Below are 22,778 nucleotides of genomic sequence, written 5' to 3' on the forward strand. Positions count from 1 at the left end.
GGGGCCACTGTGCCGTTGCTGTGCTCGCTGCGTAGGGACGAGAGCGACGTGCGCAGCGGCGAGCGCACCACCACGGCCATCCCGTAGGGCACACTCTGGCGCACCCCGTAGCCGTGGCGCATGCCGTTCGTGAACTGGCCTTGGTACGTCCCTGCGGGTGAGGAAAGGGCACGTCAGTGGGCAGCACGACGGGCCCCTGCACAGTGACTTGGGTGTGCCAGGGCAGGAGCGGGCAAGGCCATCTAAGGGGCAAGGGGTTCCAAGTTATGGAAGCAAAGCGAGGTCCCGAGGGTGTGAGGTTACGTGAGTGTGCAAGAACATAAGTAGGCAAGCCAGAAAGAGTTTACATGGCGGTGTAAATATTTCTGTTGATGGGAGCATGACATGGTCACAGGTGTGCAAGATGGAGTGAGGTTGTATGAGTCAGAGCATCAATGTGTGAAGTTATGAGAGCAGGTAGGGCCCTAGGAATGTGCGAGGTTAAACGAGTGTGCAAGAACACTAATGAAAACGCTGGAAGGAGTTTACATGATGGTATAAATATTTCTGTTGGTGGAAACACGCCAAGGTTTTTAGTGTGCAAAACAGAGCAAGTGAGTCAGTTTTAAGTGTGACGTTGTATGAGCAGGTGAGGTTCCCTGAGTGCGAATTTAAATGACTGTGCACAGATTTTGAATCACACAAGAATGTAAGTGGGCAAGCAGTGAATTTATGTAGTAAAGTGAATATTTGCATTTGTGGGGGTATGCGAGGCAGTAGGAACAGGAAGAACCATGAGTGCACAGGCAATGTGTACACAGAGATCATCTGAACATGTCATAATGGGGTGCAACATAAGCTTATGTTAGCATTCGAGGTCTTGAGTGTGTGAGGAAAGGCAAAATTGAGTGAGGATGCAAGATCGTTAGAGGGTAAGTGTGTAAATTTGTGTAGCAGGCAAGGCTCTGTCTATATATAAGGTTAGATGCATGTGCATGGTTATAGTGTGCAAGGTGATGTGAATATCCAAGCTCATGAATGAATAAGGCAATAAGTTTGCACGATAGGGTGAACGTTGGAGAACCTGGGGCTGTGTTGAAAAGCATGAAAGAGCATATATTTGTGCAAGGCCATGTGTATAGAAGACTTTTATGGGCATGCATATCAGTGTCTTTTGACTATAAGAGATCATGAGTGTGCAATGCAGTGTGTACACAGTGGGGTGAGTGCCCACTGGAGGTGACATTATGGATGTGTGTAAGAAGTTCTGAGTGTGCCAGGCCATTTGAGTATTAAAGCACAAAGTCACATGAGGCATTCTAAGAAAAATGAGTGTGTGAGGTTGTCAGCATTAGTGAAACTGAGACCATGTAAGACCACGTGTATGCAGGATAGTGGCGTATACAAGGAGATGTCAGCAACAAAGGCCTTGCGTGTCCATGGGTAAGCACATGCACTCCTGGGAACAAGGCTCTGTAAGTGCTCCTAACCACTACTGTGTAGAGGTAGCACAGTAGTGGTTAGGAGCACAGACCCCAAAGCTAGGCTGCTGGGTCCACATCCTGCCTCTGCCCTTACTAGCTGTGTAATATTGGGCAAGTGACTTAACCTCTCTGTACCTCAGCTTCCTCGTCTGTCAGAGATAATAATCGCCTCTTACCTCAGGGTTGTTTGAGGTTTAAATGACCTAATACTCTGAAAAACTCTAAAAGAAAAGATATATGCGTGATACTGTTGTTCTACAAAGTTGTGCTAATGTGTGAGATCACCGGAATTGTGTGAACAAATTGACACAATATCTCCATATCCCACCTCCAACCTAATGTGCTGACCTCCCCCTGGCTGCATCCAAAACCTCTTCACATCATCCCTGGGTGCTTGTATCATCTGGTGTTTTTATCACTGTCATCTATGTCCGGCTGACCCCCATAAATATATCCTCAACCCCTTCCCCTCCCCTCTGTAGCTCCACATGTCAGCTTGGAGATGGATGCCCCCCAGATGTTACACAGCCATTTCTAGCTCATCATATCCCCTTGCCTCCCTCACACCTCTTCCACTTCCTAGGTCTCTCTTTCCCAGGCAGCACCACGGAAAGCCAGTTCTCTGCCTTCATCTTCCTGCCTCCAGTATGTAGAACAGTGTCTGGCACAATGAATTGGAGCGTGGCCGGGAGAGGGAATTCAGAGTCTTTGTTTTGAACACATGCTGATACTTTCCCCTGGTTAACCAAAACCACCAAATGATCTTCTCAACAAATCTTGTTCAGGATGACTGGGTAACTGAACAGCCAGCCAAGGACCCCTAAGCACAATCCGACAGGCACGCTCCCATCCAGGCCTCCGCACAGGCTGTTCCCTCTGCCTGGAACTCTTTTCCTCCAGTAACCTGCAAGTCTTCGCTCAAGGAGCTGTACCCTGACCACCCTATTTAAAACTGCAATCTGCCCGCACCCCCACAAGCACCCAGATATCGCTGATCTACTTTTACTTTATTTCTATAGCATCGATCACCTTCTAACATACCATATGATGTATTTATTATATTTATTGCTTTGCTCCCCCTGCTAGAATAGAAGCTCTATGAGGGCAGGGATCTCTCCTGTTTTGTTCTCCAATGTACCCTCGGCATCTGGAAGAGTGCCTGGTACATAAAGGTGCTCCACAAATACTCGCCGATTGATCGGCTGAACCTGTCCAGAAACTCCATCTCATTGTTTGACCTTGAGCTTCTCTTTCCATCTTAAGGCCTCCATGGCCCCATCGGTAAATGACTTGTTGGATATGAAGCAAATCAAGGTTTGGCTTAACTTTGACACACAGGGCTTATAGAAATGGGGGCACCGTGACTCTGGAAGGGAAGGACAGCACATCCTCATGACTCCACACTGCCCAATCCCTCCCAGCACAGGCTGCTCCAACTCAGGCCCCCACTCCTACCTCGCTCTGGCCTTTTCACCATGAAGGGCCCTGTTGAAGACCAAGCACAGTGCCAAAGGCTCACTTAAACCTCTCAACAGTCTTGTGAGGTGGGTCCCATGGTGATGCTCATTTACAAGAGAGGAAGTCAGTGGTCTGAGAGGTTAAGCGACTTGACCAGGAAAGCAGGAAATAAACTCAAACCTGATGCCCAAAGCTCATGCTCTGAGTCCACTGTTCTCAACCCTGACTGCCACATTAGACACTCTAAAAATAAAATAGAGATCCCTAGGCCTCATCACCAGAAACTCTGTTTTAATTTGTCAGAGAGGTCTATACCCTCTGTACAGCAGGTAGAAGCAGCCAGGGGTAAGAGGAACATTAGGGCTTCCTCCCTATAATGACCGTCCACAAAAAAACCCAACAGTCATGGAATATCAGCTATAAAAGAGCCAAAGAGAAACGGAGAGAGGCAGAGAAGGGAGGGAGCACTGGGCACGATCTAGTAGAGGAAGATGCAAATATGATCTCAATGTCACAGGGGGATTGATGTTCAGAGAGGTGATGTGACTTGCCCAAAGTAACACAGTAAGGAAGGAGCAGAACTGGGATTTGAACTGAGGCTTGACTCAAGCTGTGGAAGTGGGAAAATGGGATTGTGTGGCAGGTGCAGAGAATGGAGAAATGAGAGTCTGGTGCAAAAGATGAGAAAATGAGGACGTGGATAGAAGGAAAAGTGATATGTTCCATTTCCCAAGTTCATTCACTTGTGGCCACAGTTACATGGGAGGCAGAAGGACAGAAAGAAACGTGGAGTCAGAGACAAACCGGTTTCAAATATCAGCTAAGGTGGGGAACCTTGGACAAGTTACTTCTGATATTCAATTTCCTCATCTGGAAAATAGAAAAATAATACCTGCTTTCCGGAGTTTTCAGGAAGATTAAAAAAGAGACAAAAAAATGGGAACAACATAAAAAAGGTCCATCTCTGGTAAATAAACTGTGGTCAACCACTCAGTGAATGCCTGTTATCAGTAAAACGTAGCAGACTGCTCATACACACAACATGGGTGGATATCAAAAAATTCTCAGTGAATGAGGCCAGAGACAAAAGAGTACAAACCGTATGATTCCAATTGCATGAAAGTCTAGAAAAAACTAACCTATTGTGACAGAAAGCAGATTTGTGGTTACCAGGGGCTGGGAGTGGGAGGGATGCACTGCAAAGTGGACTTTTTGACTTGATGGAAATGTTCCACGTCTTGATTGTGCCAGTGGTTACACAGGTGCGCACTTGTCAAGACTGTACACTTAAAAGTATACATTGTATTACATGGAAATTATACCTTGATAAAGTTGATTTGATAAGTAAATAAGTAATTTGTAAATAAACTTTTAAGAAAAAACAAAACAAAACATTCAGCACAGAGTCCTGAAGATCTTCTTCAGGAAATCCCATCAGCTCTACTTTCCATGTGAGTCTAGAATCCAGCTGCTTCTCACCATCCCCACTGCTACTAACTGGTAGTCTGAGCCACCATGATTTCTCCTGGATTTTCGTGATGGCTGCTACACTGGTCTCTGCTTCTGGCCTTGACCTCTTCTATCTATTCCTAGCATACCAATCAGAGGGACTCTGTTCAAGTATAAGTCAGATCATGACACTGCTGAGCCCCTTCTCACTCGGAGGAAAAGCCGAAGTTCTTAGTCACCCACGAGGCCCTAACTGATCTCATCCCCATCACTCCTTTGTCCTTACTTCCTCCCATTCTCTCCTTTCCCTCACTCTGTTCTAGCCACAAAAGCCTCCTTGCTGTTTCTCCCACATACTAGTCATGGCCCTGCCTCAGGGCCTTTGCACTTGCTGTTCCCTCTGCCTGGAATGCTCTTCCTCCAGAAAGCCTCACGACTCACTCTCTTCACCATCTTCCAGCCTTTATTCAAATGTCATCTCGCTGAAGCCTCCCTGACCATCTTATTTAAAATCATAACCACTACCTGAGGTTTTGTGTCTCCCTTCTTTGCTTTACTTTTCCTCACAGCATGTCTACTATAAGATATATTTTCTTTTTAGTTTCTTTATTGACCATTGCCCTCACTGGAATGTAAGTTCCATAAAGGCAACAATTTATTCTTTTTTGTTCACCACTATATTCTCAGTATCTAGGACAGTACCAAGTGGGTACTCAATAAATATTTGTTGAATGAATGAGTGAACAACCTACATTCCAAAACTGTTTATTCTCTCCTTTCTGCTCGATCCATCTGAAAACAGCTCTGTGAAAATGACCAGAGAGGTATTTAATGGTTTCTATAAGACTCACCTAAGATGACACAGCTAATAAATACACAAGCAGTAAAACTCATATCCATGTCTAACTTTGCTCCTTCAACTACTCTCAGAAGAAAGAAGAAAAAAAAAAAATAACATGAAAAGGGAACGTGGACAAGCAAGCCAAAAAGATGGAAAACAGAGAAGACATCTAGTCTCTAGGTTGGACAAGTTTGTGAAATTAAATTAACCCATCTACCTTTAGCTTAAATTTGGCATGAGATGGGCTGACATGGTCCCTTTAAGCTCAAGAAAAACTGAGATTGCAACAGGAGAACAGTTCTTGGCCACCAGTTGAAAGGAAATGGCCAGGCTATATTAGGAAACTTACAAGCAAGTGGCAAGAGGCACAGACACTCAGAGGAGGCTTGGAGTGACGAGGCCCTGGGAAGAGGGAAAAGCCAAGTACTGGGGCCATCCCCAGTCTGACTCTCTCTAAGACAGGATAGTGCTCCCCAGGGACAGGAAGAACACATTCGAAGAGGGAGAGAAGGACCATGCCCACATATGGCTGAAAGAGGCCCTCTGTGGAAGGAAGTGCCTCCTGACACCCTTTGGGCTGGTCCCCTCACCTGGTCTTGTAAACACTGCAGGGCTTTCCAATGCCCTCAAGGTAAGGAGCAAGATTCTCAGCAGCCTGCAAAGCCTGGCTGCCCCTGCCCACCTCTCCTGACTCATTCTGAACAGCTCTCCAGTCATAGTCACCCTCCCACCTCAGGGCCTTTGCACATGCTTTCCATCCTCTTCTTGGCATGCTCTTCTCCTTCCTCCTCCAGTTATTCTATACTAAACCAGAAGGGCAACTACAGGGAGAAGGCGATATTCATATTTTATTAAATTTAGGATCCTGGTCGGAAGGATAAGACTGTATTGACCATGGTTATGGCCCTCACCAGCCTTTTACCAGTATCCCAGTAACTCCTAGAGTTTGAACTGCTGGGTCAAGACCTGAATGTGCTTGGCAACCACTGCCAATCACTACTGAGAAGATGTGGGTCCTGCCTCTGGAAGAATGTATCAATCAGAAGATACAGATTCATCAGATGTTTACCGAGGGCTTTCTCAGGCCTGGGAACTGTGCTAGATGCTGGGATCATAGCAGGAATAACCAGACATGGCTCCCACCCTCTTAGAAGCCAAAGTCTGATAGGAAAGGCTTACAGTGAACGAATGATCATAATTATCTAACTGCAATTGGGAAAAGTGCCAAGAAGAATACAAAATGACATGACATCATGTGGCAGTACACAGGGTATAGAGTTCAGGAAATCTTCTTGGGTGATGTCACATTTAAGCCAAAGCTTGAATTATCAGTAGAAGTTGGCTAGGGGAGAGTTCTAACCTTAACTCTGACACTGAATAGTTCTAAAACGGGCCTAAATTATTTAAGCCCACTGGGCCTCAGTCTGCCCTTCACTAAAATGGAGGTAATGAGACCTCCTTCGTATGGTTGTTCATTCATTCCTTTGAATTCAACAAGTATTTGTTGTGGATCCTGCGATCTTGATGCGAAGTGCTGGGGATACAGTGGTAAATAAATAGACGTTGTCCTTGCCCTCGGGGACTTAGAGTCTAGCACCAGGATAGACTAGATTTAATCGACCGTCACAAAAATAAACTGCAGCCACAGCAGTGGTCCAGAGAGCTGATGAGCCAGGTCTTGGGTGGCACCACAATGGGGTGGGTTGGTTGATCAAAGATTAAGTGAACTACTTGTGATGGCTCTGCTAGGCAGCTAGCATGCAGGAAAAGTGCTCAGTAAAGACTAGGTTTCTGACAGGTCAGAGTCTGCTCAGAAAACCTGGCCCAGAAAAGATTAACTAGAAAGATGAAAAGGAGCCAGGGAAGACGGAGAACTCAGAGGGAAAAAATGAGAGCAGCTCCAGCGTTCTGCCTCAGTCGACTTCCTTGCGAGAGAGCAGGCTTATGCCTGGCAAGACCCAGCTTTCCCTGGTCTGGTCACACTCCTGACTCAGGGAGGCCTTGGTGCTTTCGTATTTGGGAGGAAAAAAATGTGGGGGTCTGTTCGACAGTGAGACCTGCCCCCACACTCCCTAACCACACATAACAGAGTAGTTTCTGGAAGCCACTCTGCAGGAGAGAGACTATGACTTAATTGATGGGGATACTGGAGACTTTTTAAGCACCGCAGATGATTCTAATATGCTGTAACACCTCTCCACTGACCTCCAATTACCCAACATGCTCTGTTCCTTCTCTCAAATTGTTAACTGACGCCCTTAGTCCCCCGAGGTTCCCGGCTGGCAGACCATGCTCTAGGAAGTCCACATACTTTTTACCCACATGTGGGTCGTATGTTTACTTAAGATTGTTCCTAAACCTGTTTACTTCTGTGCTCATTACTGATATTATGTGGTGTATTAATAGTTATTATCTAAACCAATGGGCTATCAAATTTTAAAAAGGGTTTTATTGCTCTGAAAACAAACTTAGTGCTTTTGGATGTCCATAAAGAAGAATCCCTAAAATATTGCCCTCAAATTCAGTATGAATACCTATAAACGATTGGTAATGAAGTTATAAAAAATCTCGACATTTCCTACACTTAGATTGTTTGGCAAATGTCTTTAACTTCTCACTCCACTTTAAAGAAATCAACAGAAACTGAAAGTTGTAGATTATATATTAGAAGAATGCAAGAGAGGCAATGAGAAAGCCATCAGCTCAACCCTAGAAGTCAGGAGAGCAGGTATTGTGCAGATACCGTGGGCTACCCAACAGCAGTTCTCTCCTTTGCTGATAGAACCCCGATTCTGTTCCAGGGTCCAGTCCTCCTCCATGGGACTCAGAGAAAGGTCCAGGGGTAAATCCTGATTGCTCCAAACTGACATCCAGGTCTCTCCATCTTGCCAATGATTGGATCAGATATGAGCATCTGATGAAATTGGGCATTGAGACCTAAGGGGAAGTGAGCCAGAGGGGTGGGGCGAGGGTGGCAGGAAAGAGTTCTTAGCTCCCATAAAGACAACTATGCAGAGAAACATACTCTTTTCTGCTGCTGGATGTTGTTACATGTGAAGATGACCGCTGGAGCTGTGGCAGCCATCTTGGGACCATGAGGTGAGCTAGCTGAGAACAAAACTGGCACTCTATGGAGAGCCTGAATCCTTGTTGATGTTGTTGAGCCTCCAAATTAACCAATCCTGAGACTGCCCCACCTCCGGATTCCTGTTTATGTGAGATCATAAATATCCTTATTGTTTAAGTCTGTGCTGTTCGATATGGTAGCCACAAGACACGTGGTTATCGAGCACTGAATTTCAAAGAGGAATGTAAACTATCTTACTAATAATTATATATTGGTTAATGTAGAAATCATAATACTTTGGATAAGGTGTTAAATAAAATATATTATTAAAATTAATTTCACCTTTTATAATGACTAGAAAATTTTAAATCACATATGTAGCCCATATTTGATATGGTAGCCACAAGAGACATGGTTATCGAGCACCGAATTTCAAAGAGGAATGTAAAATATCTTACTAATAATTATATATTGGTTAATGTAGAAATCATAATACTTTGGATAAGGTGTTAAATAAAATATATTATTAAAATTAATTTCACCTTTTATAATGACTAGAAAATTTTAAATCACATATGTAGCCCATATTATATTTCTATGGAAAGTGCTGATTTAAGTCATTTGGAGTTAGAATTTTCTGATACCTGCAGACAAAAAAAATAAATAAAATAAAATCCTAACAGATTGTAGGTATTATCGTTCTGATTTTACAGCTGGAAAAATTAAAACAGAATTTAAATGACTTGCTCCTGATCACACAAGCATAGCAGTTGTTGGAGGTCACAGACAAGTATCCCAACCAGCGCTTTCTTCTCTGCACTGCTAAGAATCTGAGAACATCCCTTACAACTTAAAGGTTCAGAAGTCCTCACCCAAACCTCAGCTCTGAAGCAAGCATGACCATTTCGGAAACCCAAGGGAGGTCTAAGAGATCCAGAGTCCACTGTGAGACAGAGAAGAAACATGTGGGCCAGACCAGGGACTCTGCCTCCAAACAGAGAATGGACACTGAGAACACCACCTCCCCTGGCCAGTGACACCTGCCTATTTCTAGGAAACTGTCTGAGGTCCAACCGTCAGTGTCCCTGGAGAACTGAACAGAGATGGCGAGAAAGGAATCAGGTCTAGCCCCTCCCCAGGGGTCCCTACTGCCTGTGGAAGTCCTTAGCTGACAGACCAGTGTCTTGCTGACCTGGACCCGATTTGCCTTCTCATCTTTGTCTTCCCAAACCTGTCAAAGCCCAGTTTCAAAGCCACCTCCTTCAGGAGACCTCTCCAGGCCACCTTCCTTCCTCCAAACTCTCATTGCTTGAGACATTCATCACTTCTTACCTCCTGTGGCAGCTGTCTTGTCTGCATCTTGCTTATTTTGTCTAACAGCCATCCCTGGTCCTTCTCCATGTCCTCTCGCATAGTCTCAGACATTAGCGCAAGTTTGCCAGGCAAGACTACGGAAGCATCATCAACAGATTTCAGACAGGGTTTAAGATAGAGCATGGCAGGTGGGGAAGTGAGCACTAGAGTGTCCAGGGGTTAGTAGCTCCCATACACACATGCCAAAATCAGACCACGTAAACCGGGAATGCACTTTCGGTGAACATGCTTGCCCATGCCACAGACACCCATACAGATCCTCCTGAGTATAGGGTACCCACCCCAGCTTGGCTATAATCCACCTTGATAAAGACCATGGACCCTGTGTCTCGGAGAAAGCAAGTCAAGCCTGAGACATCTTTAGGGGCAAAATAAGGAATAAAGGAAATTGCTTGGGCTTTGGAAACAGATAGATCTGGTTCTGAATATCCCTTTAATTCTGCAGCTCCTCTTTATCTCCACCCATCCATCCAGTCCAGGCCACTTCAGTCCTCCCTGGTCGACTACAACAGCATCTTCCCTGGTCTCCTTCCTCCCCTGATGCCCGATTCAATCCACGCTTCGCTGCCACCAGAGTCATCTCCTTGATAAGATGCAGATCTGACCCGGTTACTCCATTTAAAACCCTGTGATGGCTTCCCAGTGCCCGGAGGGAGGATTGTCTTGGGTCCCTAGGAAACATGCTGAGACTGAGATTGCATGCGAGTGATTTGGGGGGCCATGTTCTCAGGGTGAATACCTGTAAGGAAGGAAGCAGGATTCAAAAGTGGAAGAAGTTGAACAGTTGCAACCGAGGCCTCGGCTGATCCCATGGGGATCTTTGGAGCTGGCCCAAAATCAAAGCAAGGAGGCCGGGTCTTCATACTCCTGTATCTATCAGTCATTAGCTATGAGTTGCCTCCAGAGTGAGGCACCACCCTTTGACAGAAGAAAATGCCCAGCTATGAGCCATGAGCAGTCAATACTCCCAACAGCTAAGGGAATGAGGCCCCTAATCTAAGGGGTGTCCGAGGGTGTCTCGCAGCATCTACCATAAAGATGACGTCCGAACTCTTCATGGCGACCCCCAAAGTGCTCATGACCTGGGCCCTACCAACCCTCCAGCCTCATCTACCATGCTTTTCAGTCTCTGTGCTCCAGCCTTTTCTTGAACACAACAGACTCCATTCCCACCTCCAAGGCTTTGCACTTAATGTTCCTTAGGCTCGGCACATTGTGGCTCTCCTGTCACTCAGTTAACCCCTCTTCATCCTTCAGATCTTAGCCTCAACATCACTTCCTTAAGGAAGTCTTCTCCGATTACCCGACCAGGCTAGGTTCCCCATTATCAGCTCATAAACTCTTCTATTTTCCCTTTACATTATTTATCTCATGCTGTAATTAAATAATTATCCGATGCTGGTCTCTGAGGTTAGAATTCATGCTCCTGAGCGAGGTCCTGCCTTGCACACTGCAGCATCTTCAGCAGTCAGTGTGATGACTGGCATATCTGCATTCAGCAGATATCGTCGAGTGAATGAACAAGTACATGGCCTTGGACAAGTTGTCTTTGAATCTAGCTCCGGTCAGCAACATAAGCATAGCAAGTTTACTTTACAGAGTTGCTGTGAGTCCTATATAGGTTATCTAGCAGAGATCTCAGATTCTCAACAAATGTCAGTTCCCTTCATTTCGTGGAAAAGGATTGCAGGGTGACCAGTCATCCCAGTTTGCCTGAGACCGAGGATCTCCTGAGATGTGGGAACTTCGGCAAACCTGGGATGGCTGGTCACCCTAAACCTGGGTGAGAAGGAAAAACAGGTATTTCATATTAGCACAATGTTCATTGGTACACTGGTAAAACAGCTGTTTGTGAAAATAAACAACCCTGATTTGGAACATTAGTCAGTTTCCAGCATGGAAATATTTCTACATGGCCAGTCAAGCTACTAACTGTTGAACAATCAGTTTGCAAAATTCCTGAAAATTTAACGATGGGCTCTCATGAGCTGGTAGGAACTGGTGCCAGCACCCCACGGTTAATACAAACTCTCATGTTCCTAGTATCTGCAAATGTGCCACACATTCATATACAACCTCAACTTGGGGATAAGTGAGGATAGCTCAGCGCCGAGAAGGTCACAGCTAGAGTGGACCTTGGAGACCATCTAGTTGAAGGCAACAAGTGATCTGTCACATGGGCCACCTTTTTTCTCGCCCTGTGTCTGCAACAGACGTTGCTAATCAATCTTAATATGGCCATGCAGTCTCCCCTCACCATGTCTGCGGGCAGCCACTGTAAGTTAGCTGATATTGCATATGAGAGAAAATTGATTTAACATTAGGAGCAAGTGTGATTCAGCCCCCTCATTATACAGAGGAGAAAGCTTGGCAGAGGGAGGTAGAGGGATCTGTCCAAGGCCACACAGCCAGGCAGTACTAGCTGGGACTAAAGAACAGATCTCCTGCCTTGTTTGTCCTTTCAATCCTGCCTTGCTTTGAAGAGCTGAATACCCCAGACTGGGGAGAAATGAAGGGAGATTATTTGGGATCTGAATCCAGATTCTAGAGAATTCTGCTTAGAGCCCCCAAATGCTTTTTGCACCCTGAAGGCTCCTAATCATGTTTGTGTATAAATGTTGTTTATGTGTTGGGGAGGAGGGCACTTTTCAAAAAATTACAAAAGTCATATGTGCTCATTGCATAAAATTCTAACGATAGAGTAGTATTGTAAATAGAAAACCTCAGTATTCTCTCCCCCAGGGCAATGCTGTTGACAATTTAGGGCCTTCTGGACTTTTTTCCTGCTCATTGACAAGCCTATCTAAATAACGAATAGCCTAAAAGGTTAGCTGTTCCCCACTCCACTACCACAGTCACTGAGAACACTGCCTGGCACACATTAAGCACTCAATAAATATTTGTTGAATGGTTTTTGTTCACTTAAAATGTCTTAGATTCCTTTCCATATGAGTGTAGGTGGGTCCACTTCTGTCTTTTTAATGGACTCATTCTTGATGGCATGGTTGGACAGTCCCTTTGGGTGAGTATTTAGACTGCACTCAGTTTTCCCCACAACAATCCCAAGGCCTTGCTCTCTCTGGTTGGCCCGCAAGGTAGCACCAAGTCCCTTCCCATGGCTCCCAAATGCTGCCGCCCATCAAAGCTCCACTGTCTCAGGTTTCCCAGGATCAATGCTAGGTGACCCGAAGCAGAGGAGCTGGTGGCATTTGTGACCAGCTCCCAGGAGCAGGGTTGGGTTGCAGCAGTGTATGACAAGTCCCATGGCCTGCAGGGCTCCACCACCCCTGACATCCAGAGGCCACTGCCCCGGATGAAACCCCACGGTTTGTACAAGAAGCACAGGATTAACTATGCAACACCACCTGGGTGCTGACAGCCCAGGGGCTTGCGGCCTGGGTAAAGCCCCTTTGCCAGGCACTGGATCAGTTCTGCAACCCTGCGGGCCTTGGAAACCAGAAATAATTGGGTGTGTGACAGAGGGGTGAGGGGGCAGGTCCTCATGCCCACATGGCCTAAGAGGCATCTGTCACCCACGAGGTGCAACACTGAGCTCCTACCCTTCCCTCTTCAAACCCTCGTCCTGTCTCAGTTCACTCAGGGCGATGCCATCCTTCTGTGGCTCAGGCCAAAGCCTTGGATCCATCCTTGACTCTTTTCTCGCTCCCATATCCAACCTATCAGCAAAATCTCTCAGCTCTACCATGAAAATAGATTCAGATTTCAATCACTTCTCTCCACCTCTACTGCGACAAGATGGTCCAAGACACTGTCGTTTCTCACCTGTATCACTGCATAAGCTCCCTGATTGGTCTCCTTGCTCCTACCCTTTCTGTATCAGCGCCTCTCCCTACAGTCTCTCAACGCAGTAGCCGAAGGAGCCCTTTAAACAAAGTCAGATCATGTTACTTTTATAGTCCCCATTTTTCTCAAAGTAGAAGCCAAGTTCTTACAATGGCCTAAAGGCCCTGCATAAACTACCTGGTCTCCACACCTTCCTGGCCGGAATGTTATATAGATGATGTTGTGTCCTTCCCTGTACATCCTATCAAGGGCCCATATGGGCAGGTTGTCCTGTTGTCCATGATGTGAAATTTGATCACTCTATGAAGATGGTGTCCACAAAGGATTTCAATTTAATTAAAAATGAAAAGAATAAAAACCACAGCGCAAACCCCTTCCTGTAGCCCTTGTTGTGTGGCCCCCAGTCCGCAATGACCGAATGGTGGTCAGCGGCATGTGCTTGGACACTTCCAGGCGAAAGGAGCTCACTGGGGGCCAGGGGGTTCTGGAGTTCCCACTGCCCTTGGATGGCTCTACAGATTTCGTCACCAGTCAACAATCAGTTACATAGGAGCAAGTGGAGTTCCCGGATGTGTTTCTTGGGACCAGACCTAACTGCCCACCTGCTCTGTGGCTCTAGCTTGGGAAGGTTAGGAGAGAACAAGGATAGTTCTCTGGTCTACGGCAGGAAACAACCCCCTCACCCCACACCCCGCCCTGAGCCAGAGCCCTCAGAAAATGACACTTGACATTCCTCTCAAGGGTGTGGCAGCAAGGGCTAGTCCAGGGAACAGCTGCTGGGGACACGGAATTAGCAGGCCCTGGAAACAAGCAAGCTCAATGAATCCCAGAGGACCAGACTTGGACAGGGACACGTCTGGGGGACGTGGCCAATTAGACACATGCATCACAGAAAACAAGGCCACAGAGAGGAAAGAATAATTACATCCACTTCCCTGTCTAGCTGAGGGTCCACTCTGCTCCCCTGGGGTCCCAGTTAATGCCAAGAAGCTGGCGAGACAGCATCTCAGCCGCTGTCACTCTGACCCCTGGCTGTGAACTGGGACATGAGATTTTCGAGATGAGGTTAAATTATGCTGATTCTACATTCAAAATGGAATCGTGCCTGGCATGCGGTCTGTCTACACTGGCAGGACTTAAGGCAGAACTAAGCATTGTTATTAACTGCTCCAAAGTCAAAAGCTAATTTTTGTGCTGAAATATTCTCCCCGAAACAGGGACAGCTATGGTTCAGGCCACCCTGAATTAGATCGCCCTCTGGACTATGTAGGAAATACAGAAAGGAGAATATATGTTTCAGCATTTTCTATGTGACAGGCATCATGTTAAGTACTTTTTATGCATCATCTCGTTTCATTGTTTCAACCATATTTTGAGGAGGATTTTGACATCCTTAATGGAAGGAAGAAAATAGCAGCTTAGAAAAGTTACATGATTACATGATGTGTCCATGTTCATAGAATTAAGAAGTGGCACAGCTGGGATTCGAACCCAGATCTGGCTACTCTTGAGCCTGAGTACTTAAGTACCACGTGTCTCCCTTTAGTACTATCAGACTCTCTCAGGACTTCTACACTTGATTTTTAATAGCAATCAAAAAATCTTACATTAAAAGATGTTTCTCTTGTATCTGAAAAGCAGAAACAAAAAAATCCCACTAGAACTAAGAAATTATTGTAGTAAGGTGAAAGGATTCAAAGTTAATATATAAAAATAATTGTACTTCTATAACCCAGCAATGAACAATTGGAAAAAATCAAATTGAAAATGCCATTTACAACATCGTAAAAAATGCTGAAAACTGCAAAATATTGCTGAGTGAAATTAAAGAAGACTTAAGTAAATAAGGATATATACCATGTCCATGGATTAGAAGGTTCAACGCTGTTAAAATGTCCATTCTCTCCAAATTGATGTATAGATCTAATACATTTTTTAATTAAATTCCAAGCAGGCTTTGTAGTAGAAGTTGAAAAGCTGATTTTATAATGTCTGTAGAAATAGAAATATCCTAGAATAAACTAAACACTCTTGAACAAAAAGAATGAAGTTGGAGGATTTACTTTGATTTAAAACTTAACTATAAATCTCCGGTAACCAAGACAGAGTGATAAAGATAGACAAATAGATCAACAGAAAAAAAATATTCCTTTGGGGAGCAATTAAATAAATAAACATGGAGGTTAAGTTGCTTTAAGGAACACATATCGCAGACCCAGATAATGTGACACCATACCAGGTATTGCTCAGGCCTCTATCCTGGCAAATTTAGCTCCCACATTCAAAATCAATTGGGCTAAAATGAGCTGAAGTCATCAGCTTTGGGCAGGAGAAAAAAAGTGAGCATATTTTGGGCAAAGAAGCTTGGGCTTTTGACCCAGTTGTCATTGTTATACATAAAAAATATCATCTTTCCAGCATTTAATAGTAATTAAAGTACTAACCAGATCCCAAACTCTGTTCTAAGTGCTTTACATATATCAAGGTACTGTTTAATTCTCTCAACAAGATATCGACAAGATAGAATAATATTTCTATCAACAAGATCAAATAAAAGAGAAAATAGCAATTAATGCATATAGAAAGGAAATATTGGTTCATAATGATTTGTTTCAGTTTTATATTTTTGTGCCTGTATGCATAGAATTGCAATGTGAAATACAGATCTTACAGTGATTGTAATCATAAACATTCGAAAGCCACTATTATAGTAGCTGAGAGTTGTTAAGAAGCCTAAATAATATAATGCATGTAAGATTCTTGCATAGAGCCTGGTACATAGTAAAGACTCAATAAATGCAGTTATATATCACTATCGTCAAGGCCAGCTTCATGGGCGTTCAACCTGGGTAGTCACACAGGGCCCTACACTTAGAAGGGTCCCGCACTTGGTTTGATGCTGTGCTGTCACCATCTTGAAATTCTTAATGACTTTGAAGAAAGGGTCCTGCGTTTTCATTTTTCACTGGCTCGCACAAATTATGTAGCCAGTCCTGACTATTTTGTATAGTTATTATTTATTAAAATACTTATAATATGAAATACTTAATTATCCCTTATTATTGTCAAATTCTATCTCTGTCTCTTATCAGCTAGAGGACTGTGAGTGAGAATACATAAAGGATCTGCGTCTCAGTTTCCTCTCTATAAAATTGGGGTAATAGCAGTACTTCCCCATGAAGTTGTGAAAATTTAAACAACACAGCATGTGCCATGTGCCAAGAAGAACACCTGGCACACTCCAAAAATGTTAACTATTTTTATTATTAGCTTTACCAAAAAAAGTCAACCTTGGGCCTGGTTTCTCCACTGCACATTTTGGGGTGGGGATTATTGAACTAGACCGATGGTTGGAGAACTTGTTAGAGCACCCGTTACTTTGAGAATCTGATGGCTCTCTGAGGAAACACCTCTCAGAAGAACACAGACAGTCCATGCGCATACGCACACATCTTGCCTGCAGCTTCAGGGCAGTTATGTGCTTGTGAGGCCAAACAAGGCTCAGACCCCGGGTCGGGTCGAGAACCTCAAAAAGCAAAGATCGCTAATCTTCCCTCTAGGCCTGGAGTCTGTGGGTCTCTGGGGTGGGAACAGCTAGGCAGCCACACAGGACATTACTACTTAAGGGCCCGGTGTACGTTTGCTTTGGAGTTTTAAGTCAGCAGCTATTTTTAGCTTGGCTATATATGGCCAGCGGGGGAATGAGAGCTATAGGCAGGGGAGGGGTGCCAGGAGGCTTATGGGAGGGTTTGGGAAACCTGAGCTCCTTTGCCTGTGCCACTTTCGCTTTCCCACAAGAGAACCGGAGAGCTTAACCTCCAGCCAAAGCAACAAGCATGGAGGAGAGAGAGGGGCTGTGGAGGTGGGGACGGCAGGGGCTTGAATGAAGATGCTAGGTCAAGTCGCTTTAGAACAGTGATTTTCACACTTTTTTGACCATCTGACCTGCAGTGGAAAATACACTTGACATCATGACACACACATAAACACACACTATACATATGCGTATATTTTCAGCTGAACAAACATTTCAGGAAACAATATCTTGCTCTCTATGAAACATCGATCATTTCTGTTCTGTTCTTTCATTTTTTAAAAGCTGCAGGTCACGTGCCATGAAATAGATTTCGCCACCTATTAATGAGTCAATACTTCCAGTGTGAAAAAAACTGCTGTTTTCTTTGGATTAGAGCAGACAGTCACCTGTAACATTTGACTGCAAGGTAAGGTGGGGAATGTAAGAAATGGGACATATAATCTCTTTGATCACTCCTTCTCAAAACTAGGAATAAGATGCAAGTTTCAGTTTGATCTCTAGCTGGACAGCAAGTTTTGGACCTGCTGGCTTTGCATACTCTGTTCTCTTGACCTGGATGACTCGTCCTCCACCCTTGTCACCTGGCTTGCCACTTACTCCAGGAAGCCTCCGTGAATGCCTAGGTCTGGTTAGCTGCCTGCCTCTTGCTCCCTCACTCCCAAGTAGGACTCCCCTGCCTAGCACCCAACACACTGCAGTACAATTTTGTGTTAGATTCTCCAGAAGGCAGAAGTCTTTTCCATTCTGTTCATTTTTATACTCTCCCCGCTGCCACCACCACCCGCTGTAGTGTATGTTGTGCTGGCTTCATAATAATCACTCAATAAATATTCATTGAATGAATTAATGATAGTCAATAGTAATAATAGCAACTACCATTTATTGAATACCTATTTATCCCATGAGAAATCTTAGGAGAGATCAGGATAAGTCCATTTGATGGATGAGGAAACTAAGGCTCTAAGGAGATTAAATAATAGGGTAGTGGCAGGATGTGTAGTAACCCAGAGCTGCCCAACTCCCAACTGTTCCTAATCACAGGATCTTATTTGTCCACATTCCCTTCAGTGCTACCCAGGATGGGGCAAAGGGCAGGTCCTTAGTAAACCCTAGGGGAATCGATGACAGGTTGATGAAAGAGATTTTCCGAAGCAGTGGCCATATCTAATTTTGGAGAGTCGCACCTCGTGTGTGGCTCGGGAGAGAGGATCTGTGAGGTTTCCAGGCCGCCTGGATGTGGGGCTGTCTCATTCGGGAGAGGAGTCTAGGCCTCTGGAAACCAGAGCAGCATGTCTTCTGGTGACATGGGCACACCTAAGATAAAACGCAGGGCCCTGCAAAGCCTCCGTGATCTGGCCCATGCCGACAACTCCAGCGCCAACCCTGCCTGTTCCCCTCAGTCACTCTGTTGCCGACACCTGGTGTCCTTGCTGTTCCTCAAACATGCAAACCCAGTCCTGCCTCATGGCCTTTGCAATTTCCATCCCCCCCAACTAGAGTCCTCTCCATCCTGCTCCTCAGACCATCCCATCCAAAAACATCACCCTCTCCCTTCTATTTTTTTTCATAATATTCGTTAAGTTCTGGAAATTAAACATGACTTTGTTTTCCAGTTTATTTCTGTCTTCCTCACAGGACAGGGAACTCCCTGAGGACCTGGCTTGTTCACTGCCCCGGTCCCTGGAACTCACTGTGGGATGATGCCTGACACATAGTTAGTGTTCCACAATATTGGTCACATGAATGAATGAATGAATGAATGAATGGGTTTCCCCACTTTTAGACATATTGGGAGATCAACTCATAGTTTCCCAGAAATATGTGTCCCTGTTACTCACATCTAGTCCCCACCGCGCCGCCCCTCCCCCCGCACACACCTTGGTTTGGAGAGAGGGAAGAGGGAAGGGAAGGAACATTTGGCACACATGTACTGTGCACCACTCTGCATAGGTAACTGACCCCTGGCAAGCACTCAAGGATTACCTCCATCTTACAGCCAGAGAAACTAAGACTTGCGCTCTGCTTGTCCCTAGTGCTTAGCGCAGTGTAGGACATAAACATCTGGTGAACTGAATTGCAGAAGTTCAACAAACAGCTCAAGGTCACCGAATTAGGAAGTGTGGCGCCAGAATTCATCCTCAGCGCTGTCCGGTTCCAGCCAGTGCTATGTCACCACCATTGCACCAACAGAAACTCCAGGGATACATCCTCATTAGCATCAAGACACATGGAGGGCAGCCCAGCCAGGAGCCCAGCCTGCAGCTCAGCCCGCACAGGAGGCTGCTCTCTACATGCCCAAAGGCCGCAGCTTGAGCAAACCTTCCACCCCGGGCTAACTATGCCCCTTCCTGCCCTACCCCAGCCCACTCCCAGACTGCCCACTTCTATGCTCCACCATAAAGAGAGCTGACTAGTGACAAACATAATATACTACGAATACACTCTGACGTCAAACATGTATTTTTTTTAATTAGCCATAGTTCTGATTTATTTGTGTCAGCGCCTCTTCCCAATGGGGCATGTGAGGGACACTTCATGGAATTATCCTGAGCTGGAAGGAACCCGAATGAACATTTAAAGCGGGAGCTGGCAAACTTTTCCCATAGAGGCAAATAGTAAATATTTTAGGCTTTGTGGGCCAAGAGGCAAAATTGAGGATATTATGTGGGGACATCCATATAATTTTCACATTACAAAATAGTGTTATTCTTTTGATTTTTTTTCAAACATTTCAAAATGTGAAACGACTCTCAGCTCACAAGCTGTATAAAAACAGGCAGCAGGCCAATTTGGCCAGCTACCTATCGTTTGTAAGCCCCTGATTTAAAGCAATACTTCTTAAACTTTAACGTGCATAAAAATTGCTGGAGAAGTTTAAAACAGATATCTGGGCCAACTCTTAGAGATTCCAGTTTAGGTGGTCTTGGAGGGGACCCCTGAATCTGCATTTCTAACTGGCAGACAATGATGCTGCCTATGCACGGAACACATTTTGAGCAGTACTGATAATCTAAAACACCCCATTTTATGGATGAGGAAACTGAGGTCCAGATAAATGATAGGCCCAAAGTTACACCCAGTGGATAAGGTGATGACATCTGCTCTGCCACTTCCCAGGGCTGTTTTGCCACAGAAAATTCCTCTCCATTTCCTTAACCCACTGAGCCCTCTCATGCTTCTGAGCTTTTTACTCATTCTTCTCTTTTCTGCCACTCTGCACATACTTGTGTATAATTGTCGCCGAGCCTGTCTTTGAAGCCTTGGGCTGTATCTTATTCCTCTTTGTTTCTAGCCCTTTGACAATGTCTGGCAGATAGGAGGCATCACAGAAATATGCACTGAACAAAAAGGACGAATGGATGCAAGGGTGGGTGGATGGATGGATGGATGGACGGACAGACGGACGGATGGATGGATGAATACTTCATGATCTATTGTCTGAAAATAATTTGCAAGACAAGCTTGAGCCTAGACCCCAATTCTTCTAGAGCACAGGCTATTGTATACTCCACAGCTGATCGTATACGTAGCACGCAAACAGTAGCAGTTACGCCTTATTGAATGTGTGTTGCGTGTGTTATTTACATGGCAGGCCTTGTACTGAGCCCTCCTGCCAATCCTCTCAGTAGCTCTGTCATTGGCCCTACCTTTACTAACAAGAAAATGGATGTTGAGAGAGGTAGAGCAACTTGCCTGAAGCCACACAGCAAATAACATCCTGGCCTCTCTGATTCTGTCCGCTGCGGCCCCTCGCTCCTCCCTCCCTCCACCAGTGTACCTCATCCGTCTGGCCCCAGGCTGGGCTCACCTCCGTCGGCATAGGTCTCGGTGCCATAGCCATCTTGCAGGCCATTGTTCCAAGTGCCCTCATACTTGGCACCGCTGCTGCTGCTCTGCCGGGTCCCATAGCGCCCCTTGAAGCCGTGTGTCCACTCGCCCTTGTAGAGCCAGCGTCCCTTGGTCTCTATGCCCAGCCCATGCCGTTTGCCCTGGCTCCAGTATCCCTCGAAGGTGTTTCCGCTGGGCCAGGTGTAGACGCCCGCCACTTCAAAGCCAAAGTTCCAGGAGCCTGAGTATTCGCCCTGGCCCTTGGGGCCCGTGCACAGTCCATGCCCGTGGGCCTTTCCGTTCTCCCAGCCCCCACAGTACGCCCCGCCATCGTCAAAATCAAAGCGGCCCCCGCTCATCTCATCATAGCCCCTGACAACCTCACTGTCCTCCAGCTTGGGGGGAAAGGGCGATGGGGGCGCCAGTGACACTCTCCAAGCTTGCTCAGGACTGGGCCCCCCACTCACCACCACCGTGCCCCAGCAGGGGGAAAGCAAGATGCCACCAGAGGCTGATTGAGCCCAGGAGCCAAGTCAGCACTGGGTCGGCTGGTCAGTGCCATGCCTGAGAGGCCCCCACTCAGTCAGCCAGAGGAAGGCTGCCAGCTGGGAGGGAAGCGGGAAGCAAAGATTCAAAGTCTCCACAGAGCGTCCCAAGTCTGGCTTCCATGGAGTCAAAGGAAAAACGCTGTGATCCCTTTAAGAAGCACAGGGAAGGGGTCGGGTGGAGGGGTCCCCAGTCCATTTCGAAGAGGGGAAATTCCCCTCGGTGACAGTCCCAGCCCCCACCAGGCTGAACGCCTGCAGCCCGCTGGCCCCCTTCTCCTCCACCCGGTGGGCGTGCAGGGCTGAGCTCTCCCCGCCGCTGCCCCGCCCCTCTCCAATCCTGCCCTCCTCCCGGACGGAAAGGTCAGTGTTGCCCTAACAAGGCCATTGGATCTCAGAAGCTGCTCCCAAAATAACCCCCTGGCCAGCCCAGCCTCCTTCAACGCGGGAGGGGTGTTTCGAATTGGGCTAGAGCTTCAGACCCTGGGAGTGGCTGGAGGGATGAAGAAGGAAGCGGAGAACAAAGTGTAGGCAGCTGGGGCATTCTGGTGGTTATTTCTTCCCCTAGGTGAGAGCTGCCTTCCACCTGCAGGATCCCCCTGAATCCACGGGAAGCGGGGGTGGGGTCGGGTAGAGGAATCGGGAAGGGAGGGGGAGGAAAGACTAGCAGAACACCCAGTCCTGGTACACTTAAAATCCCCCAGAGCAAATCTCAGCCTCACCACCACTCACATGCCCTCACAGGTCCTAGGACTGTGGCACCACTGCCAGCCCCAAAATGGAATCTAGTGACCTAAAGAGAAAAGAACGGGGCCTGGTTTCACATATGCTTTTGAAAGCAGAGGAGGAATCTCAGGAGGGGAGGGTCGGTTCCAGAAACGCTCTGGAAGACAGAGCAAATCTGAGTCCCGTGCTCATGCAAAACCCCAAATCCTCTCTACCTAGGAACCCTAGTGAAAATCCTAGGAAGAACCTAGTGCAAAAGGCACCGATCACTCCCTTTCTCTCTCCTCCAAAGGGTAAATATCTCCTCTGAAAGGCGAGGAGTCTATCCTCTATCTCTGAGACACAGGGTTGCCTGCTGCGTTATAATGAGTTCGTCTCAGAAATACTCAAGGATCACGATTTTTAA

General features: G+C 46.1%; 1 protein-coding gene across 1 annotated transcript in view; it reads right to left on the reverse strand.

The window, feature by feature from the left end:
- Positions 1-21,846, reverse strand: part of JPH2 (junctophilin 2) — a 56,792-nt gene extending 34,946 nt beyond the window's left edge. The window contains exons 1-2 of the mRNA XM_015596898.2: positions 21,082-21,846; positions 6-151 (exon numbers count right to left, since the gene is read on the reverse strand). Of these exons, the coding sequence (XP_015452384.1) occupies positions 6-151; positions 21,082-21,460 (525 nt within the window). The 5' untranslated portion in view covers positions 21,461-21,846. The remainder of the gene's footprint in view (positions 1-5; positions 152-21,081) is intronic.
- Between the last annotated feature and the right edge of the window lie 932 nt (positions 21,847-22,778).

The sequence above is a fragment of the Pteropus alecto genome, unplaced genomic scaffold (genome assembly GCF_000325575.1).
Source record: "Pteropus alecto unplaced genomic scaffold, ASM32557v1 scaffold45, whole genome shotgun sequence".
Taxonomy (NCBI): domain Eukaryota; kingdom Metazoa; phylum Chordata; class Mammalia; order Chiroptera; family Pteropodidae; genus Pteropus; species Pteropus alecto.